The 15626-nt window shown below is 51.4% G+C and overlaps 8 protein-coding genes across 8 annotated transcripts; 1 reads left to right on the top strand and 7 right to left on the bottom strand.

Annotated features, from left to right (window-relative positions):
• Positions 1-57: 57 nt before the first annotated feature.
• On the bottom strand, positions 58-2233 carry BDW74DRAFT_128558 (telomere repeat binding factor family protein). Its single transcript, XM_073722230.1, has 3 exons — positions 1000-2233; positions 914-943; positions 58-862 (listed from the first exon to the last, which is right to left on the bottom strand). The coding sequence occupies exons 1-3, from the start codon at positions 2061-2063 to the stop codon at positions 118-120; spliced, it is 1839 nt and encodes a 612-aa protein (XP_073585572.1). The 5' UTR covers positions 2064-2233; the 3' UTR covers positions 58-117.
• Positions 2234-2497: 264 nt separating this feature from the next.
• BDW74DRAFT_176452 (uncharacterized protein) lies at positions 2498-3172 on the top strand (the record flags this gene model as incomplete). The annotated part of the gene is made up of 2 exons (XM_073728612.1): positions 2498-2562; positions 2746-3172. 2 exons carry the CDS (start codon positions 2498-2500, stop codon positions 3170-3172), a joined length of 492 nt encoding a protein of 163 aa, XP_073585573.1.
• A 242-nt stretch (positions 3173-3414) lies between these two features.
• Positions 3415-5247, bottom strand: BDW74DRAFT_128576 (uncharacterized protein). Its single transcript, XM_073722231.1, has 3 exons — positions 4430-5247; positions 3894-4370; positions 3415-3826 (listed from the first exon to the last, which is right to left on the bottom strand). The coding sequence occupies exons 1-3, from the start codon at positions 5063-5065 to the stop codon at positions 3521-3523; spliced, it is 1419 nt and encodes a 472-aa protein (XP_073585574.1). The 5' UTR covers positions 5066-5247; the 3' UTR covers positions 3415-3520.
• Positions 5248-5833: 586 nt separating this feature from the next.
• Positions 5834-7008, bottom strand: BDW74DRAFT_149760 (uncharacterized protein). Its single transcript, XM_073723930.1, has 2 exons — positions 6796-7008; positions 5834-6723 (listed from the first exon to the last, which is right to left on the bottom strand). Exon 2 carries the CDS (start codon positions 6607-6609, stop codon positions 6379-6381), a length of 231 nt encoding a protein of 76 aa, XP_073585575.1. The 5' UTR covers positions 6610-6723; positions 6796-7008; the 3' UTR covers positions 5834-6378.
• Positions 7009-7346: 338 nt separating this feature from the next.
• BDW74DRAFT_149762 (uncharacterized protein) lies at positions 7347-8066 on the bottom strand. The gene has a single exon (XM_073723931.1). The coding sequence runs from the start codon at positions 7887-7889 to the stop codon at positions 7428-7430; it is 462 nt and encodes a 153-aa protein (XP_073585576.1). The 5' UTR covers positions 7890-8066; the 3' UTR covers positions 7347-7427.
• Positions 8067-10160: 2094 nt separating this feature from the next.
• BDW74DRAFT_149765 (40S ribosomal protein eS4) lies at positions 10161-11780 on the bottom strand. The gene is made up of 5 exons (XM_073723932.1): positions 11686-11780; positions 11416-11553; positions 11067-11351; positions 10610-10904; positions 10161-10553 (listed from the first exon to the last, which is right to left on the bottom strand). Exons 1-5 carry the CDS (start codon positions 11697-11699, stop codon positions 10500-10502), a joined length of 786 nt encoding a protein of 261 aa, XP_073585577.1. The 5' UTR covers positions 11700-11780; the 3' UTR covers positions 10161-10499.
• A 189-nt stretch (positions 11781-11969) lies between these two features.
• On the bottom strand, positions 11970-13507 carry BDW74DRAFT_149773 (aspartate-semialdehyde dehydrogenase family protein). The gene is made up of 4 exons (XM_073723933.1): positions 13488-13507; positions 13187-13249; positions 12876-13133; positions 11970-12817 (listed from the first exon to the last, which is right to left on the bottom strand). Exons 2-4 carry the CDS (start codon positions 13212-13214, stop codon positions 12012-12014), a joined length of 1092 nt encoding a protein of 363 aa, XP_073585578.1. The 5' UTR covers positions 13215-13249; positions 13488-13507; the 3' UTR covers positions 11970-12011.
• Positions 13508-13674: 167 nt separating this feature from the next.
• Positions 13675-15594, bottom strand: BDW74DRAFT_189960 (uncharacterized protein; the record flags this gene model as incomplete). The annotated part of the gene is made up of 4 exons (XM_073732085.1): positions 13675-13865; positions 13916-14097; positions 14150-15203; positions 15271-15594. The coding sequence occupies 4 exons, from the start codon at positions 15592-15594 to the stop codon at positions 13716-13718; spliced, it is 1710 nt and encodes a 569-aa protein (XP_073585579.1). The 3' UTR covers positions 13675-13715.
• Positions 15595-15626: the final 32 nt, after the last annotated feature.

The following is a 15626-nucleotide window of genomic DNA, read 5'->3' on the forward strand; positions in this document are numbered from 1 at the left end:
CCTGTTCCGGTCTATCTTACTTCAAGAAAACCTCGTTAATCTAGACTAACTTGCTTTGACGAAAATGCTGCTTTTGCTGGGTTGTAATGTAAAATAGAATTAGGTGATATATATGGCTCATTCTGGTTCGGGAAGGTCATCCCAGATCAGCGGCGGGAGGTCTACGCTGTCATCATTCGTGCCTTCCTCTAAAAGAAACGAGAGTCCCGAAAGAGCAACGCCAGTCGAGCCCTCTCGAGTCGCTGGGAGAAGTGCTAGCGAAGGCAGAACTGGGTCTACTGTCCCTATGGCGCCCAGGTTAGGCTTGTTATCGTGCGGTTTTTGTTTGTTTTTCGGCGTCGGGTTCAATCCGTCTTTCGGCACCGTGTCCTTGGTAATCTGAGCCTGCAGCACGCTATCGCGAACTGTGCCCCCGTCGCGATACGCATGGGGAAACATTGTCCTAAATCGATCTCGCAGATCAGTCGCTCTCCGGTGGCCGAGATCCAGCTCCTTGTCTTGCTGGATAAGCGTCCACTGAAACCCGTGGACAGCGTATCCTTTAAGTAAGGCCTCATCCTCCGCCGCCGTGAAAGGACGCCGAGAACGACGCCTAGCTTTGGTAGGGGTATATGACGCTGGTATGACTGAGCCCCCTGCGGCGGCTTCGGACGTCGTGATCAAAAGCGTCTGAGGTTTTTGGGGCACTGCGTAACTTCGAGGATAGTTCACGGAGATAGTTTGGGTTGTGTCCACCGAAGAGAAACTTGAAGTGGATCCGCTATGGGTGAGGCCTGGAGCTGCCGAGTTACCCTCCATCCGTGCAAGTACTTTGGTAAGAGCATCGCGAAGATGCTGTAGAGCTTCATCGGGATTCGAGGCACTAGCTGGAAGTTAGACACTCCGTGTTATCTGACAAGACCACTAGTCTCACCGATAGGCATTCGGGCAGCAGACGCGGAATCTGAGCAAGGCGAATCAGTCTCGGCTCCCATCCTGGCTAGGCAGGCATATCCATACCTATCTTTTAAGTTCGACGCAGTGCGCTTGTTGAAGCTGGATTCATCTTGCGCTAGCACCTCCTTCCAGTTTCCGATACCACACTTCATAACGCCCCGCAGTAGAGCAATTGTTTCTTCGTTGCTCCATTTTCGAAGGTTCTTTCGACAACGTCCTCTGGTTTTAGGTGATGGCGGCGAATCGGTTCCCCACGCAGGCTGTGGTTCCTTCTCAGTACGCGGCTTCTTCTTGGGCTCGGTCTTATCAGTCTTGTCGCTCTTAGCTACGGGTTCGGGTTCTGGAAGACTAGGTTTCTCCGCGATAGGCGAATCCAAGATATCCGCAATCCTGCCTTCAATTCTATCACCACTCTGAACCTCGGGGGTAAAGCTCGAAGCTAGTACCACTGGCTCTGGTTCGGGAACAACGTCAATATTGGGGATAACATCAAGATTGTCTCGGGATGGTTTGGTCAATAGCTGCGTTATTGAACCAGGTTCGATCGGCGGAAGTAATGCAGCATTCGGCGGAGGCTCATTCAAGCCATTGAGGATAGCAAATGGCCCAAATGGCGGAGGTCTTTGCTCCTTCTGCGCCTGCGGTATCGGTAACTGCAGGTGTTCTCCAAAAGTATCAGGCTGAACATCGACATCAACACCCACGCGCCGCCGTTTCCGCGACTGGCTATCATCGTCAAACGAGGAGTAAGGGAACCGCTCAAGCGCACGGAGGTTGACAAATGCCGGTAAGATTGGTCGCGGCGGAGGCTGGGGCTCTGACAGTGACTCCGAGGAGGCATGGAATTCGTTCTTTCCCAACAGGCGGGGTGTATTCGCGCCGCTGCCTTCAATCCCTAGGCCGCTAATCTGACTCTCATTGTTGGGGAGAGGTAAGATCCCCGCCGCCGGTCCGCCGGCTTTCGATATCGCACTCGGGTCCCGGATACCGCTAGCGTTTGGCTCAAGGGTCAGGGGGATCCTGAGGTTGCGGGAGACCGGCTCGCGGAGAGGGGCGATACGGAGATGAGGGAGTTCGCGAATCAGGGATTCGTCGTAGTTGCGAGGGAAGATGCCGTTGGGATCCATGGCCGGAGATCAAATAACGTCACCGGGACACGGAGAGGGCACGGATCACGAAAGGTGGCTAGCACTGTAGAAGCTTGGGATAGACTCAGACCCATTCATCTTGAGCGAAAACTCTCATTCTTGAGAATCGTGGTGATTGGGGAGGAAGAGGAGTCTAGGTCAGATGGGGGAAACTTACCTGTCACTTGTCATGTGAGCGCGGGTTGCTGAGTCAGAAAGTATGAAGCCTGCATAGCAAGTAGGGCATGCAGACGGGTTGCAGTCTGCAGTTGCACCTTCCCTGTTGGACAGAAGCAGCAGCTTCAGCTCCAAATCCAGAGCAACAATCCCGGTTACAATAATTCCCAGAAATATTCCGCAGCGTACCACTCTGCCAATCAATCCCAAACCACCCATTGCCACTGATCTACACGCACAATAAAGATCAAGAAACAATGCCAGCCACAATCTTCCCAACCTGGCCCCATCTTGTCTTCGCGGTCTTCGAGCCCATAACCCTGTACGTGCCCAATCTCAGCCCCAACCTACGAGCGAGCCCCCTATCTACTCCTAGGAGTAATCACCCGCTATCGACGACGGGGCTACCTAGGTACTCCGTATTGTCTCCATAATCGCAAATCCCAAATCCCTCAATGTCCCTGCAGAGGCGAAAATAGACACGCATTGCTCACCGAAATCCCAGGATCGGCGGCTGGCTGGCTCCGATACTCGACCTGCAGGGATTCGTCCTCGACCAGGTCCCATCTTCATCCCCGGCGGCGCCAAGGGAAGTCGAGATCCACGCGACTTCCTTCGCCCTTGCCTATCAGCTGGCGAATCTCTACGGGCTGATGGCGCTGCTCGGGGCGGGTGTGTTCTACGCCACCTCGGAGCCGCAGGTGCTACGCAATTACCTGGTTGCTCTGGCTATCGCTGATGTAGGGCACATCTACGTGACCTATCTTGCTATGGGGCCGGAGCTATTCTTTGATGTTGCCCAGTGGAATGTGCTTACTTGGGGTAATGTCGGGGTCACCGGGTTCCTGTTTGTGAACCGGCTTTTGTACTTCCTGGGTGTCTTTGGGTATGCTCAAGATGGGCCTGTTGATAAGCAAAAGAAGCGGGCCTGAATGTCTGATGGGTCGGTGCTCCGCTTATTTTTGATCGGGTCTGGACATATGACCGCGATTAGCCTGTATTTTGTGTAGTATAATTCGCTAAGAGTACATATGGGTAGTATCACAACACCGAGAACGACGGGGCATTCCAGTTCAATCGGGCACAAAAGTATCCTGTGGCAGTAAAACAAAACCCCCAGAAAATTCAGAATAGGTAAATCACTAATAATCTCATGCCGTTCTATATACGAACCAGGGAATGTCGCCATGTTGTGTGCCAGCCGTCTACATCGTAACCATACATTCCGCCGTACATTATCGAAAGTAACAAGTCCTCCCGTCCATGCTGTACGCGCCGTCTCACTCTTGAAGAACAGCGCTCAATTGCTCGTAAAAATATTGAAGAACAGGCTCGCCGTGTTCCTGGTATTCATATAGATGAGGAACAAGAAAGGGAATCCCAGGTGCACGTCGATAGTGTTCTCGATATGGGGTGTAGTTCTGGGAAGAGTCGAGGAGGAACAACAACTCGAGGGGAACCACTTCCGCCCGAGACAAGAAAGTTGTTCCGTTTTCTGTGCTAAGCGAAGCTTCTGAAATGCTGTATTTGTGCAGCCCACTGATAATGGCCGTCAGGGAATGATAGTTCCGGTATGCCATCAGGGTCTGTAGGCTGTTAGCTGACCCAAGTACACCGACTACGCTGGTGGCAAGTGCTTTAGATCATACTGACCTGCAAGCTCCCTGTGATATATACTACCATTTCCGGAAGTGCTTTACAGCACTCGAAAACCTCTGTAGAGAGAGAGAGCCATCGGTTGGAGAGACGATTAGCCACGCTATGATTGAAATACCCCTCTTCAGTCAGCGCAGCGAAATCCCGTTTATCTGAATTGATCAAACTGTGCGCGAGGTCCATGGGTGAACCTGAACTGTCGATATCCTCGAGAAACGAAAAGGCGATGCTGAACAGCTTTGACCAGTTCATTTCCGGGGCATGCAAATAAGACCGTTCAAACCGAATACCTAACACACCAAGCACCTTCAGGATCAATGTCAAGTTCGGTTGAAGCTCCTTAAAAAGACGTTGAATTGGGCCAGCAAAGAATGCAAACCCAGGTGTTGGGCTAGGTAGATCCAATGCGTAACCTACATCTTGTAAAGCGCGGGTCACAGCACGATGGGCAAAGGAGCTGCGAGATCGGAGATGCTGCAGGGTGCTCAGTCAGAATAATCCAAGAATGCCATATCTAGATGTGAGGAACTAACAGGTTCAACTTCGGCGTATTTTCCGATTTGCTCAGGAAACGCGTGAAAATGATCCAACAGGTGGGCATAGAAGCACGTATGCTGCTGCAAAAACCACTCCACCCTGGACGCAGAGTAACCCAACGCATACCGGACCAGCTCATCGAACGTTAAGCGGGTGAAATGGAGATGGCTCTCGCTATCAATGGCCTTCGCAATACCCAGACAATCTAAGTCACGATCTAGCCGGGCTGGAAGCCAGCCCCATAATATCAGCGGCGGAGCAGTGGGCTTGCTCCGGTAGAACATTGTGTCCACCTTCTGAGTATGTGAGCAATTGGCGTATAGCGGTAGCTCCTCAGGCTTGAGGAGCCCAGCAAGGAAATCGTCGATTGTGGGAGGGGGCCGAGTGTGAAGCGCCATCCGTGCAATTTGCTCGTCACGGAAAAGCCCATAGCGGATAACTCTTTTGATCACATCGACGTCGAAAGTCCACAGGGAAGCTGTGGCCTCATCTTCCCACCATCGGTATAGAATGTTGAACTGAGGCCGCTCCTCACTCACTCGGAAAATGGAAGGGTACGTTGGTTGCCCAAACATGTAAGATTCCGCGCCGGACAAGTCTCCAGGGAACTGCTGGGCCAGGAACTGGGACATATTGTCCCGAGAGACAACAAGCGATGCCGTAGGGAAATGATAGATGGTGGTCCTCCTGTACGCGTTGCAGCCATGCAAATTCAGTACCTCAGCAACGCTCCTATCACCATTCTGGACAGAGAGCGGAATCCAAAAGAAAAGACACGCGAAAGAAAAAGAGAAAAGCCACTGAAGAAAGGAAGAAAGCGAGCAGATACCTTTTTGTGTTGGGTGGTCTGGCCCTGTGCAACCAGAGGGCTGATGAGTTCGACAATCCTGGAACCTTGCACCTAGGAACAGTGCATCGCTATGCCGTCGGATACAAGGATCCCCAAGCAGACCTGCTTGGGCAGCACCCGAGATATCTAGTTCCCGTCACCCGCCGATGAAGTATGGGAAAAAGCAACGCAGACGGCTCAATGAAACAAAACAGAAATTGAGCTCCAGGTTGATGGCTAGGGAGGCACCAGCGTCAGTCCACGATATCTGAGACAGAAAAGGTCAAGAGTCCGGAAAATGGAAGGGGAGTCTGAAGCGGGCTTTTCTATACTTGGCAAGTGTCGAGAGAGAAAGAGGAGCCGGCCGGACTGTGGCCAACCTCAGTGCTGGGGTACATTACAGCGTCATGATTGACTATCATTCGTCACCTATTATGTTGCTCACTCTTGCTTTCCTAATTCTATCTAATACTCGCCAATCCTTTGATCCAGTTCTGTTCTCGCCACGCTAAGCGTGGCTCACAGCTGGAACTACGACTTGCAATTGAGCTGGCCGATACCCTCCTTCATCGGCAGACGTAAAGAGGTTCAAATGCTCGGTGGCGCATCTCGTCTTAGATTGGCAGAAGATCTCGTCCCAGCCCTCTGGGTCCCGAAAGCCAGGTTTAAATTGGGGGTTGAGTTATCGGGACGCCCGCCGGACATTATATTTGAGTTCGGGGCCGTGAGTCCGAAGCTGAAAAGGATGCTAGCGGGTACCGAACTAAGAATAAAGCAAAGGGCGTTGGCTAATCAGTAACCATGTTCTCAGTTTACGCCGGGGGCCGATGGATACTGAACAAGCCAGAGGACCACTTGGTGGAACATGCTTGAAAACCAATCAATCTGCATCGATCAACGTAAGTTGAGGTTCCTCTGAGATCAATACCCCTGAAGGGCCAGCCGTTAAAGCGAAAGGTCTGCCTTGAATGGCAGAGCACCGCAGCCTGCAGTCCGCAGGTTGCAGACGAAATTCGACTGATGATGAAATAATTCCCCACATGGGAAAAAAAAAGCAATATGAAAGAGCCCACGTCTCGTTCCCCTATCTGTCGTTAGTTACGTTTTCGAGTTCTTTCATACACCATTCGGAACGGCGGCTAATTGAGTCAACGTCAGAATTAAATCGGCACCGCCATTATCCAGATCGTTTAGCAATAAGTCTGTCTGTCGAGAACAGCAACGGGTCGGCCCAACTGTAACAGTTAATCCTACTTGGTGGCATAGTAAAGGAGAAGCGGTCAAGACCACCTCTAACAGTTCCCGCAGAGATGGATGGCTGAGCAGAAACCATAGGCAATAAGTCATAGCCAAGGGACCAGAAAATTCCACCGGATATTCGATCAACGGCTCATCGAGTTCCTTGTGGACACCGCGCTTTGAGAAAGATATGATGTATGGCTGTTCGCTCTGGCGGTGTGCCTGCTTTGTGTATGAGGTCAATCGATGGGTACGAACTGAAAGACGATAATCAGAATCCCACGTCGCACATACCAAATTTCACGGCCAACATTCGGTGTCCGGCAAATTTGGAGCCTTTGAGAACCTGTCACTTGCGGCAGGTAAATGCCAGTCGGCGCATTGTCGTTTCAATACGGCATGTATTATTGCCTAGGATGAGACCGAAGACTGTAATGTATTATTAGTAATGGCAGTGACGAGGGGTTGATGTGACCCCGAAGGATGATCCATCCAAGCCGAGTCACAGGAAGGCCCGGAGCTCAGGAGAAGCGCAATAAACCTGGTTCACACCAGACGTGCCTATAAAACTCCCGGGGCTCTGTTGAACGAAATGAATTAGCCGCTAGTGAGAACCGCTAATACGGTAACATCCCGGACCGCGACTAAAAATCTTGGTGTCTACTCGGTATTCACAATCTTACCTGGTATGCAGTAGATCGATACATCCACGTATGTCTCATTGAGTGTCAGATAGTGTCGACCGGATGCATTACATGGCGCAGGCGTGGTCCGGTGGTTGGATTGAGACTCGGACAAGTCGATCAAGTTGCAACTTAGCGGGATACCCAGTATCTATCCGTCATCCATGCATCCATGGACCAAGATGGGCCGATGGATCCAGTGCGGCCTTTCCCGCAAGTCTATATCCTATTGTTCTCCATCCCTCAGAATGAGATAATCCACGGGCCAGGCAGAGGATGCTTTGTCCCAATTGGGTATATCGTGGCTGGTTTCGGTTTGGGCGCAGGGCTTGTCCACCGTGAGCTAACGTGTTGGGCACTCAGAGCACTGTAGGTGTGTAAAAGCAATACGAACTTCCTGCTGTTGGTTGCCGTCGGGAGTGAAAGCAAACTCGAGAGCAAGCAACCTGAGCTCAGTCGTATCTCCGGACGATCGACCGAACAGGCGATTTCTTGCAAAACTCGGAAATGCGAGGTCCTAGTTACGGTTGGCGCCAATCGCTGCATATTGGCCGGTTGAAGCATCTTGAATAATACACCACCAGGAAAGCGCCGGAGCCGATCAATGGAGCAGGACCTGAGGTTCCAGCCACTCTCCGCTTGTCCCTGACTCGCCTCCTGACTCCTGAGCGTTTGGAGGGGCGTGTGGAGTAAGGCAGCCGGCATTGTCAGCTTGATTCTTGATTCTTGAAGGCTGAAGCTGCAACCGGGGTAACCTTTCCAGCGTGGCAGCGCCCATTCAACACATGTACAGTGTTACTTCAGATATGCTTTACGGCGATCGCTTCGATGAAATATGATGATTGGGCGATCTAAACTTACCAGCTCAGACGTTAAGCGGAAGGCCTCTAAATTGAGGCTTTCGCGGATTGGCTATGAGATCTAGTCTTCTTGGCTTCTAGGTGGGGGAGGGGACATTTACCTAAGAATTTAACTGCATCAGCATAATGACCCCAAGGAGGCACAAGGCAGGTCGAAACATACCGCTAAGGAAGATAGCAAGTGTTCTGTACATAGTTAGGGGTACGGTAAGCTAGGAACCAGGATTAAACCAGAGACCTGCTCGGGCCCCGGCCTCGTTGCGGCATGCTTTAAAAGGTTCATCCCGTCGATCGGTTGTATAAGAGACAGGGGAGGGGGGCCCAGAGGCGGGCGAAAAGTTCGATGGCTTCACACTGTTGCAGAAACATGTTGTGTGACGGCAAGCCCATTTCCAGAAGAGAATCACAGGCTCGTAGTGGAGCTGGAGAGGTGCAGATGTGGCTGCTGTGTTGAGGAAAGTGCGCGGGACTACTTGCTGCCTAAGGCGAGATCCAAAGAATGAACGCCCTGCATACTCCTTTGCCGTCAACCCTCAATTCCTTACCAAAGCTGTTTTCCTGTTTGTTACTTGACATGTGTTTTATGCGGCAGAGCCCGCTGCATCTAAAAAGATACTTAGAAAGGCACATTGCCCGCCGTATTCATGTCTACTTTACATAGCAGGAACGTTCTGGGGGTCCCGAAAGCAATCACACGATCAGTACTCCGTATCCGCTAGGTGGGGTTTTGACTCTCGCGTCGTGGAAGGTTCAGAAAGAAGAGGACCTAATGGGGCTATCCGTAGGTATCTCTCGTTCCCCGCATCTCTTGCCAGGATGAGCCTGGAGCATCAGATATCTCGTGATTTGAGTTTGCTAATGCCTCGCTGGTGTGTGACAGTCTCTGCGAGCACCTCATCACCAACACTTCGTCCTTAGCATTGAACGACCTTAACGCAGATAGGCAAGTCAAAACTTGGTTTAATCAGACATGTCGACTGATCTTTCGGGGCTAAGGCGCTGGCGTCCTTTCGCCGTGCCCCTCAACCGGTAGAATTATCTGGCATCGGAGATCAAAGCCGACTCTGACAGAGCACATCCTGGTAGTAGTGCTCCATGGAAGACTTGTTCGTGATCCTTGGCCTTGGACACCGCGGCCGAGCTCTGGGGCGGAGAATTTCATACCTGTCAGAAAGAAAGCTGCGACGGAACGGCAGCCGTTCCCAGCCACGCGTAAGTTCGTACTGTAACTCCCCGAGTGTCGGGTGTCCGCCGGAAAACGACCAGAAGTTGACTCGTCACTTCTCAATCAATTTATTTCATGGTTATGTCTCATTGATCAACCAGCCGCCCAGGAAATGGCCGGGTGATCCCATGCAAATCCGTTCCCTAAAGAGTGGTCACGGCATGCATTGCATTGGAGAATCTACGCGCTCAATCCTAGACTTACGCGCGATGATGGATCCCTATACGAGCAAGCACTGGCTGGCACTCTGCGTTTGTCCTCGTCCAGCCACATTGTTCCCTGCAAAAGACATGGCTCTGGGAGTTTGTTGATCCATGGTATCGGGTGAAGAGGCCCGAGCCACTGCATTGATACTCGACCCGACGTGTTTCCCTCTCACTTGTAGCGAAGCTAGCTGCGAAGCATTGATACCCCTGCGAGCCACGCTATCGGGTGTGCTCACGGCGGGGTCCACAGCTAATTTGCTCCGGATACTGTTTCCTTGTCATGATTTGTACTAAGTACAGGATGCCAACTGCGAGAGGTATGGCATGATGCACACTACTTCGAGACAGGGATGTAGATAGCATGGGTATTTCTAATGCCTTGCGAGGCCTCGGGGACACGCTCTTGTCTAGTCATGCTTAGGAAATCAGGAAGCAGTAAGCACAGGTCAGCAAATTAGACGACGGGATGGCTGCTGTGCACGACGGGTTCTAGTTCCACCACGGGTCCACGACTCCACAGCTAACAGGACGATCCTCGGGCGGCTTGACTTCGGATGTATTTTCCAGACTGACTGCGCACTACCTAGGTCATGGTGTGATTTGTGCATTCGGCGAACGGGCCTTCCTTAAATAACGACACTTAAGCTCGAACACGGGGTTGGGGAGAATACACATCGACAGTTGATGATAACGTGCACCGGGAAAGACGTATAACAAGGCATCTATGGAGCACATGAGCAACTACTAGCGTAAAATATAATTATGAATCTGTAAACTTCAATGGTATTATCAAAAAAAGAACAAAGTATCTAACACTTCGGTTATTGATTTGCTCTCGAACAACAGACCACGGCTACAGAGACGGATTTGGAAGTTTTGTGACAACTTTTGTTCATTCATGGTATCAGGCGTCATACAGTCCACAAAGCAAGACAAGGAGCTGTCTCCCTCAGCGGGTTGGCTTTTTGTTACATTATAGAAGCCTTTTACCTGCCCGTAGCCACGATCACTTACCGGACCACATTTACTGGGCAATGGCGTAGGCGCGGCGGCGGTCACGCTCCTCAGCAATGGAGAGCTGCATGACGAGTGAGCTAACGGTTCAGGAGACACCGAGCCAGGTTCAAAACGTACCTTGACACCCTTGCCCTTGGGAAGAGAGATCCAGGGCTTGTCCTGGCCAATCACGAAGACGTTGCTCTCACGGGTAGCGAAGGTGTTGTCAATGGCGTCCTTGACGTGGACGATGTTGAAACCACCATCGTGGCGCTCACGGTGAGTGACGACACCAACACGACCCATGTTACGACCACCAGTAACCATGCAGACAACACCGGTGTCGAAGCGGCAGAAGTCGGAGATCTTGCCAGTGGCAATGTCAACCTTGACGGTGTCATTGACCTTGATGGCAGGGTCGGGGTAGCGGATGCTATAGGTACAAATCAGCACATAATGTCCTCACGTTCGAAGCCCTTACTATGTCCCGAAAAGGAGGCTTCGCAGTTGGGAAAGTTCTCGTGTCCTCCGCCGATCAACCAAAGCTTGGTCCAACGACTGAATGACGCGGAACTTGTAGAGAGCATGCACTCACGTTCGCGCATCGTGCGTAACCAAGAATGGGATCCCGCCCTTGCCGAGCTGCACCTTCTTGACCTTGCAGAGCTTGTACTCAGCCTCCTCAGCCTGGATGCGGTGGACGGTGAAGCGGCCCTTGGTGTCGTAGATGAGACGGAAGTTCTCGCCGGTCTTCTCGATGCCGATGACGTCCATGAAACCGGCGGGGTAGGTAGGGTCGGTGCGGACCTTGCCGTCAACCTGGATGAGACGCTGCATCATGATCGCCTTGGTCTCGCGGCCGTTAAGAGCGTACTTGAGACTAGAGATCGGAAAACCAAGTCAGCTCCCCGTTCCATCCAACGCAGACAATATTCGATTCGTACCGGTTGCGGATGAAGACGATCAGGGGCAGGCAGTCCCGGAGCTTGTGAGGACCGGGGGAGGCCTTGGGAGCATAGGTTCCGGACATCTTGTCCAGGAGCCAGTGCGAGGGCGCACTGAGGCGCTTTTGGTGCTTCTTACTATAAAACCATAGCAGTTAGTATCATGTCACACGCAAATCGGTCGCCAAACGACTTCTTGTCGCGAATCGAAATCGTTCAACAATGTCGTAGTAACGCGAAAAACAAATACTATTGCATGAAAAGACGTACGGTCCGCGAGGCATCTTGACTGCTTTGTCGACTTGAACACGGTAAGTTGTCGTAAGTGTCGCGAGGAAAAGAAGGCTTCAGAGCAGGGACTCAAAATCTTTGATATGCGGTCCACTCACAAACTTCGCTTAGCGGGCTCGTGACCAGATTATTGTGGGAGAATGCCCTAACGCTAGACCCGAACCAGCCCCACCCGCTACTCCTAACTAGGACTAGCCTGTTTTCTTCGATCTGGAAGTATATGTGATAGAAGTCTAGACGCGGAGGAGCAGGAAAGGTTGAAATGATGTCTAATGCATTTTTATTGGCTCTATACTCGTCGTGGTCTAAATGTATCCTTTGATGACTGCAACCTCAGCGTTGAGAATCGAAGATCCAGCAGCACCTAGAACAGTGTTGTGTGAAAGAGCGGCGAATCGGATATCGAAATAACCACCCTGGTTACCCTCGCGTACTCGTCCCACGCTGACCGTGTATCCCCTGTTGATGTCTCGGTCAAGTCTGGGTTGCGGCCTATCGGGCTCGTCAAACACTTTAATGGCTTCTGCCGGGGCAGATGGACACCCGAGCTTCTGGGCTTCCGACTGATACTCTCTCATAGCTTGCACCACTTGCTCAGCGCTGGGGGCTGGGCGGTTTTTGAAGCGCAATGAAACAAATGCCATGTGGCCATCCGTGACGCCAACTCTTGTGCAGGTGGCTCCAATCCTGAGTCCCTGCTGCTCTTCGAAAGCAGTGGCATCTGCTGACAAGGAGCCAAGGATCTTTTGAGCCTCGTTCTCGAGTTTGTCCTCCTCGCCGCTGATGAATGGGATAACATTGTCCATGATATCCATGCTAGGAACGCCCGGATAGCCAGCTCCAGACACGGCTTGCTCTGTGAACACCTCCACCTCCTCGACAGGTCCGAACTTAGCCTGAAGAGCCGCAAAAGGAATGACAATTCCAATGACAGCACAGTTGGAGTTGCAAACCAAGAATCCCTTGTTCAATCCAAAGTGCTTCCGTTGGTAGGGAATGAGGTCAAGGTGACTGGGGTTGACGGTAGGAACGATGAGAGGGACAGCGGGGTGTTTGCGGTAGTTCTTAGCGTTCGAGAAGACAGGAATATCGGCCTTGATGAACTCCATCTCTACAAGCGAGCAACTATTAGCGATGGCAAGGACAGCCAGATTCAGGGAGCCACCTACCAAGGTCACCGGCGACGTCGCTGTTTAGACCGGAGAACACGAGATCGCAGTCACTGAACTTTTCGGCTTTGCAATCCCGCAGGACGAGGTTGCTAAGCTCCTCAGACATCGGCGAACTCTGCTTCCATCGTACTGCGTCCTTGTATTTCTTCCCCGCAGAGCGTTCCGAGGCACCGACGGCATGTAGCTCAAGGAAAGGATGCTCCGCGAGTAGAAGGATAAATCTCTGGCCTACTGATCCTGTAGCACCGAGAACACCTATTGCGTATGAGCATTTGGAGAGTTGATATTCGCTATGATTTTGTCCATACCGCACTTCTTCTTGGGAAACGACGTCATCTTGGTCGGTATTTCGAAAGATCGGGGCGGATATACTGCCGCTCAAGGAATCAGTCAAGGCTTTCGAAGAATTAACAGTACAGATGACTGCAGATTTTCAGAAATTGAAACGCCGCGGTGGCGCAAAGAAGATAATATATGGAGAGCACAGAGAGGAGACCTTCAAGGCAAGCCCCGCAGCAAAGCTTCTGGCAAAAATCAAGGATCGAGCAGGACAAATGTAACGCGCATGTGCTGATTCATGAGCCAATCAACAGCTGACAGTGTACTTACCACCAATTTAAGAATTGAAGCTTTTGATGAGAGACAATTGTGGCAATTCAGAAAGAAGGGTGCGATATCGCTCTGGAGGGGAGTCATCCGCCCCGCGATGAGTCAGCCTTTTTCAGGGCCCCAGACACTTTAATTGGGCAGCTCCGCCTCTCCGGAGTTTTCATACTTCGCCGGGAGGGCTGAGATTGAACGCAGTTCTTTCTTTCTATATATTCTGTATAGCACCTTCTACTTGTCCTGGGAATCGAATATCTTCCCTGGGTTCAGCAACCAATGAGGATCGAAAGCCTTCTTGACGTTTCGCATAGCTCCAATTGTGTTCGGTCCAAGCTCCTTCTTAAGAGACGACTTTTTGCCTAATCCAACGCCATGTTCGCCCTGGAATCGGATTAGTTCTGGTGTCATTATACAGGATCTGGGCTGGTTACCGTGCAAGAACCCTCCATGTCCAGCGCGCGGTCGACCATGTCGTACACCACCTTCTCCACTCGTTGCTTCTCCTCAGCATTCTGGGGGTCGTACATTATGCTTGCATGAAAGTTTCCATCGCCAATGTGGCCCAGTATACTAGCAAATATCCCCAGGTCGTCCAGTTCTCTCTTGGAGATCTCTGATGTCGTTGTTAGTGAAATTCCGGAAAGTTTCTTCTGCTTTTGACATACCAATGATATCAGGCAATCTTGAAATTGGGACGGCAACATCAGTAGACCACACTTCGGAGCCTTCCTTTCTCAGAGCCATCATACTCCAGAGGGACTGCTTCCTCGCTGACCACAGGTCGTGTGCTTCTGTTTCGTTCTTCGCGAACTCAAATCCTTCGGCGTTGTTGCTTTTAGCTAGGTTCCTCGTTAAACTGATACTGTCCGCAACGCCTGCCTTTGTCCCAGAGAATTTGAAGAAGAGCGTTGGCAGCGTTTTCCAAGTCCGTCCTGTCCCGCCGGCCTTGTTGATGACGTCCATTTGAACCTCGTCGAGGATTTCCATGCACTGGACGGGAATTCCTTTTCTAATGAGCTGCATAGCAGTAGAAGCAGCGTCGCGGATCGTAGGGAAGGAGACAACTCCAACTCGAGTCTCCTCTGGAATAGGCGCCAGCTTGAGGGTAGCTTCGGTAACAATGCCAAGTGTTCCTTCGGATCCTACGAACAGCCCCGTCAAATTGTATCCAGCTGAAGTCTTCCGGGGGCGTCGTCGTGTTTTCATGACACTTCCATCTGCTAGAACGACTGTGAGGTTGATCACCCAGTCCTTCATGGTACCATACCTTACAGCGTTTGTACCACTGCAGTTTGTTCCAATCATGCCGCCGATCATAGCAGATGGGCCCGGATCAACAGGAAAGAAAAGACCAGTATCTTTGATTTTCTCATTCAGATCCATCCATTGGATAGAGGGCTGCACCACAACATCCATGTCTGCTTCATGCAGGTCCAAAATTCTGTTCATATACGCAAAGTCAATTGTAAGGCCGCCGTAAGGAGCAGAAAAGTTCGCTTCAAGGCTCGAACCGCCGGAGTATGGGACCATTGGCATTTTGTACTTGTTGCAGACCTTTGCGATCTCCGAAACATCCTCTGTGCTGGACGGATAAGCAATAGCAACTGGTAAGCGATCCGCGTTGACGCTTGACCATTCTGAAAAACCATGTCGCTGGAGGTCGTCTTCATCTGTGCTGACCGTGTCTTCCCCCAGTTTAGCCCGGAGCTCGGCAATGGCCTAATCCATGAACGCAACGATTAGCGACATTGTAGCTAGTCTAACCGCGCAATGTTTTGACTCTTACCTTTTCGAAATCTTCTGTATCTCCATATTGTGGGATTTCAGTATCCTTAGGCTGCCATAGTTGATCTGAGCTTCCAACCCCGTATCCAATCCCACCTGCTAAGGAAGCAACGAAAATCGTCCGGCTCAAAGACCAGGATTTTGAGGAATTTGCAGAAGACGAGCTAGTACGCGACCTGGCACTTTTCCCATCACCCTCGCTGCCTTTTGAAGTAAAACTCTTTGAACGAACGGCGCTGGCAAAGGGGATAGGCCGAGGACCTGACCGGCACAGTATGCGGGGATTTGCGGGGAAACCCCGAGATAGGAGGCCGGAAGCTCGCATTGCGTTTGTCGAGAAATTTAGGATGTGAGGAG

This window comes from Aspergillus multicolor (assembly GCF_047715735.1).
Source record: "Aspergillus multicolor strain CBS 133.54 unplaced genomic scaffold BDW74scaffold_7, whole genome shotgun sequence".
NCBI lineage: Eukaryota > Fungi > Ascomycota > Eurotiomycetes > Eurotiales > Aspergillaceae > Aspergillus > Aspergillus multicolor.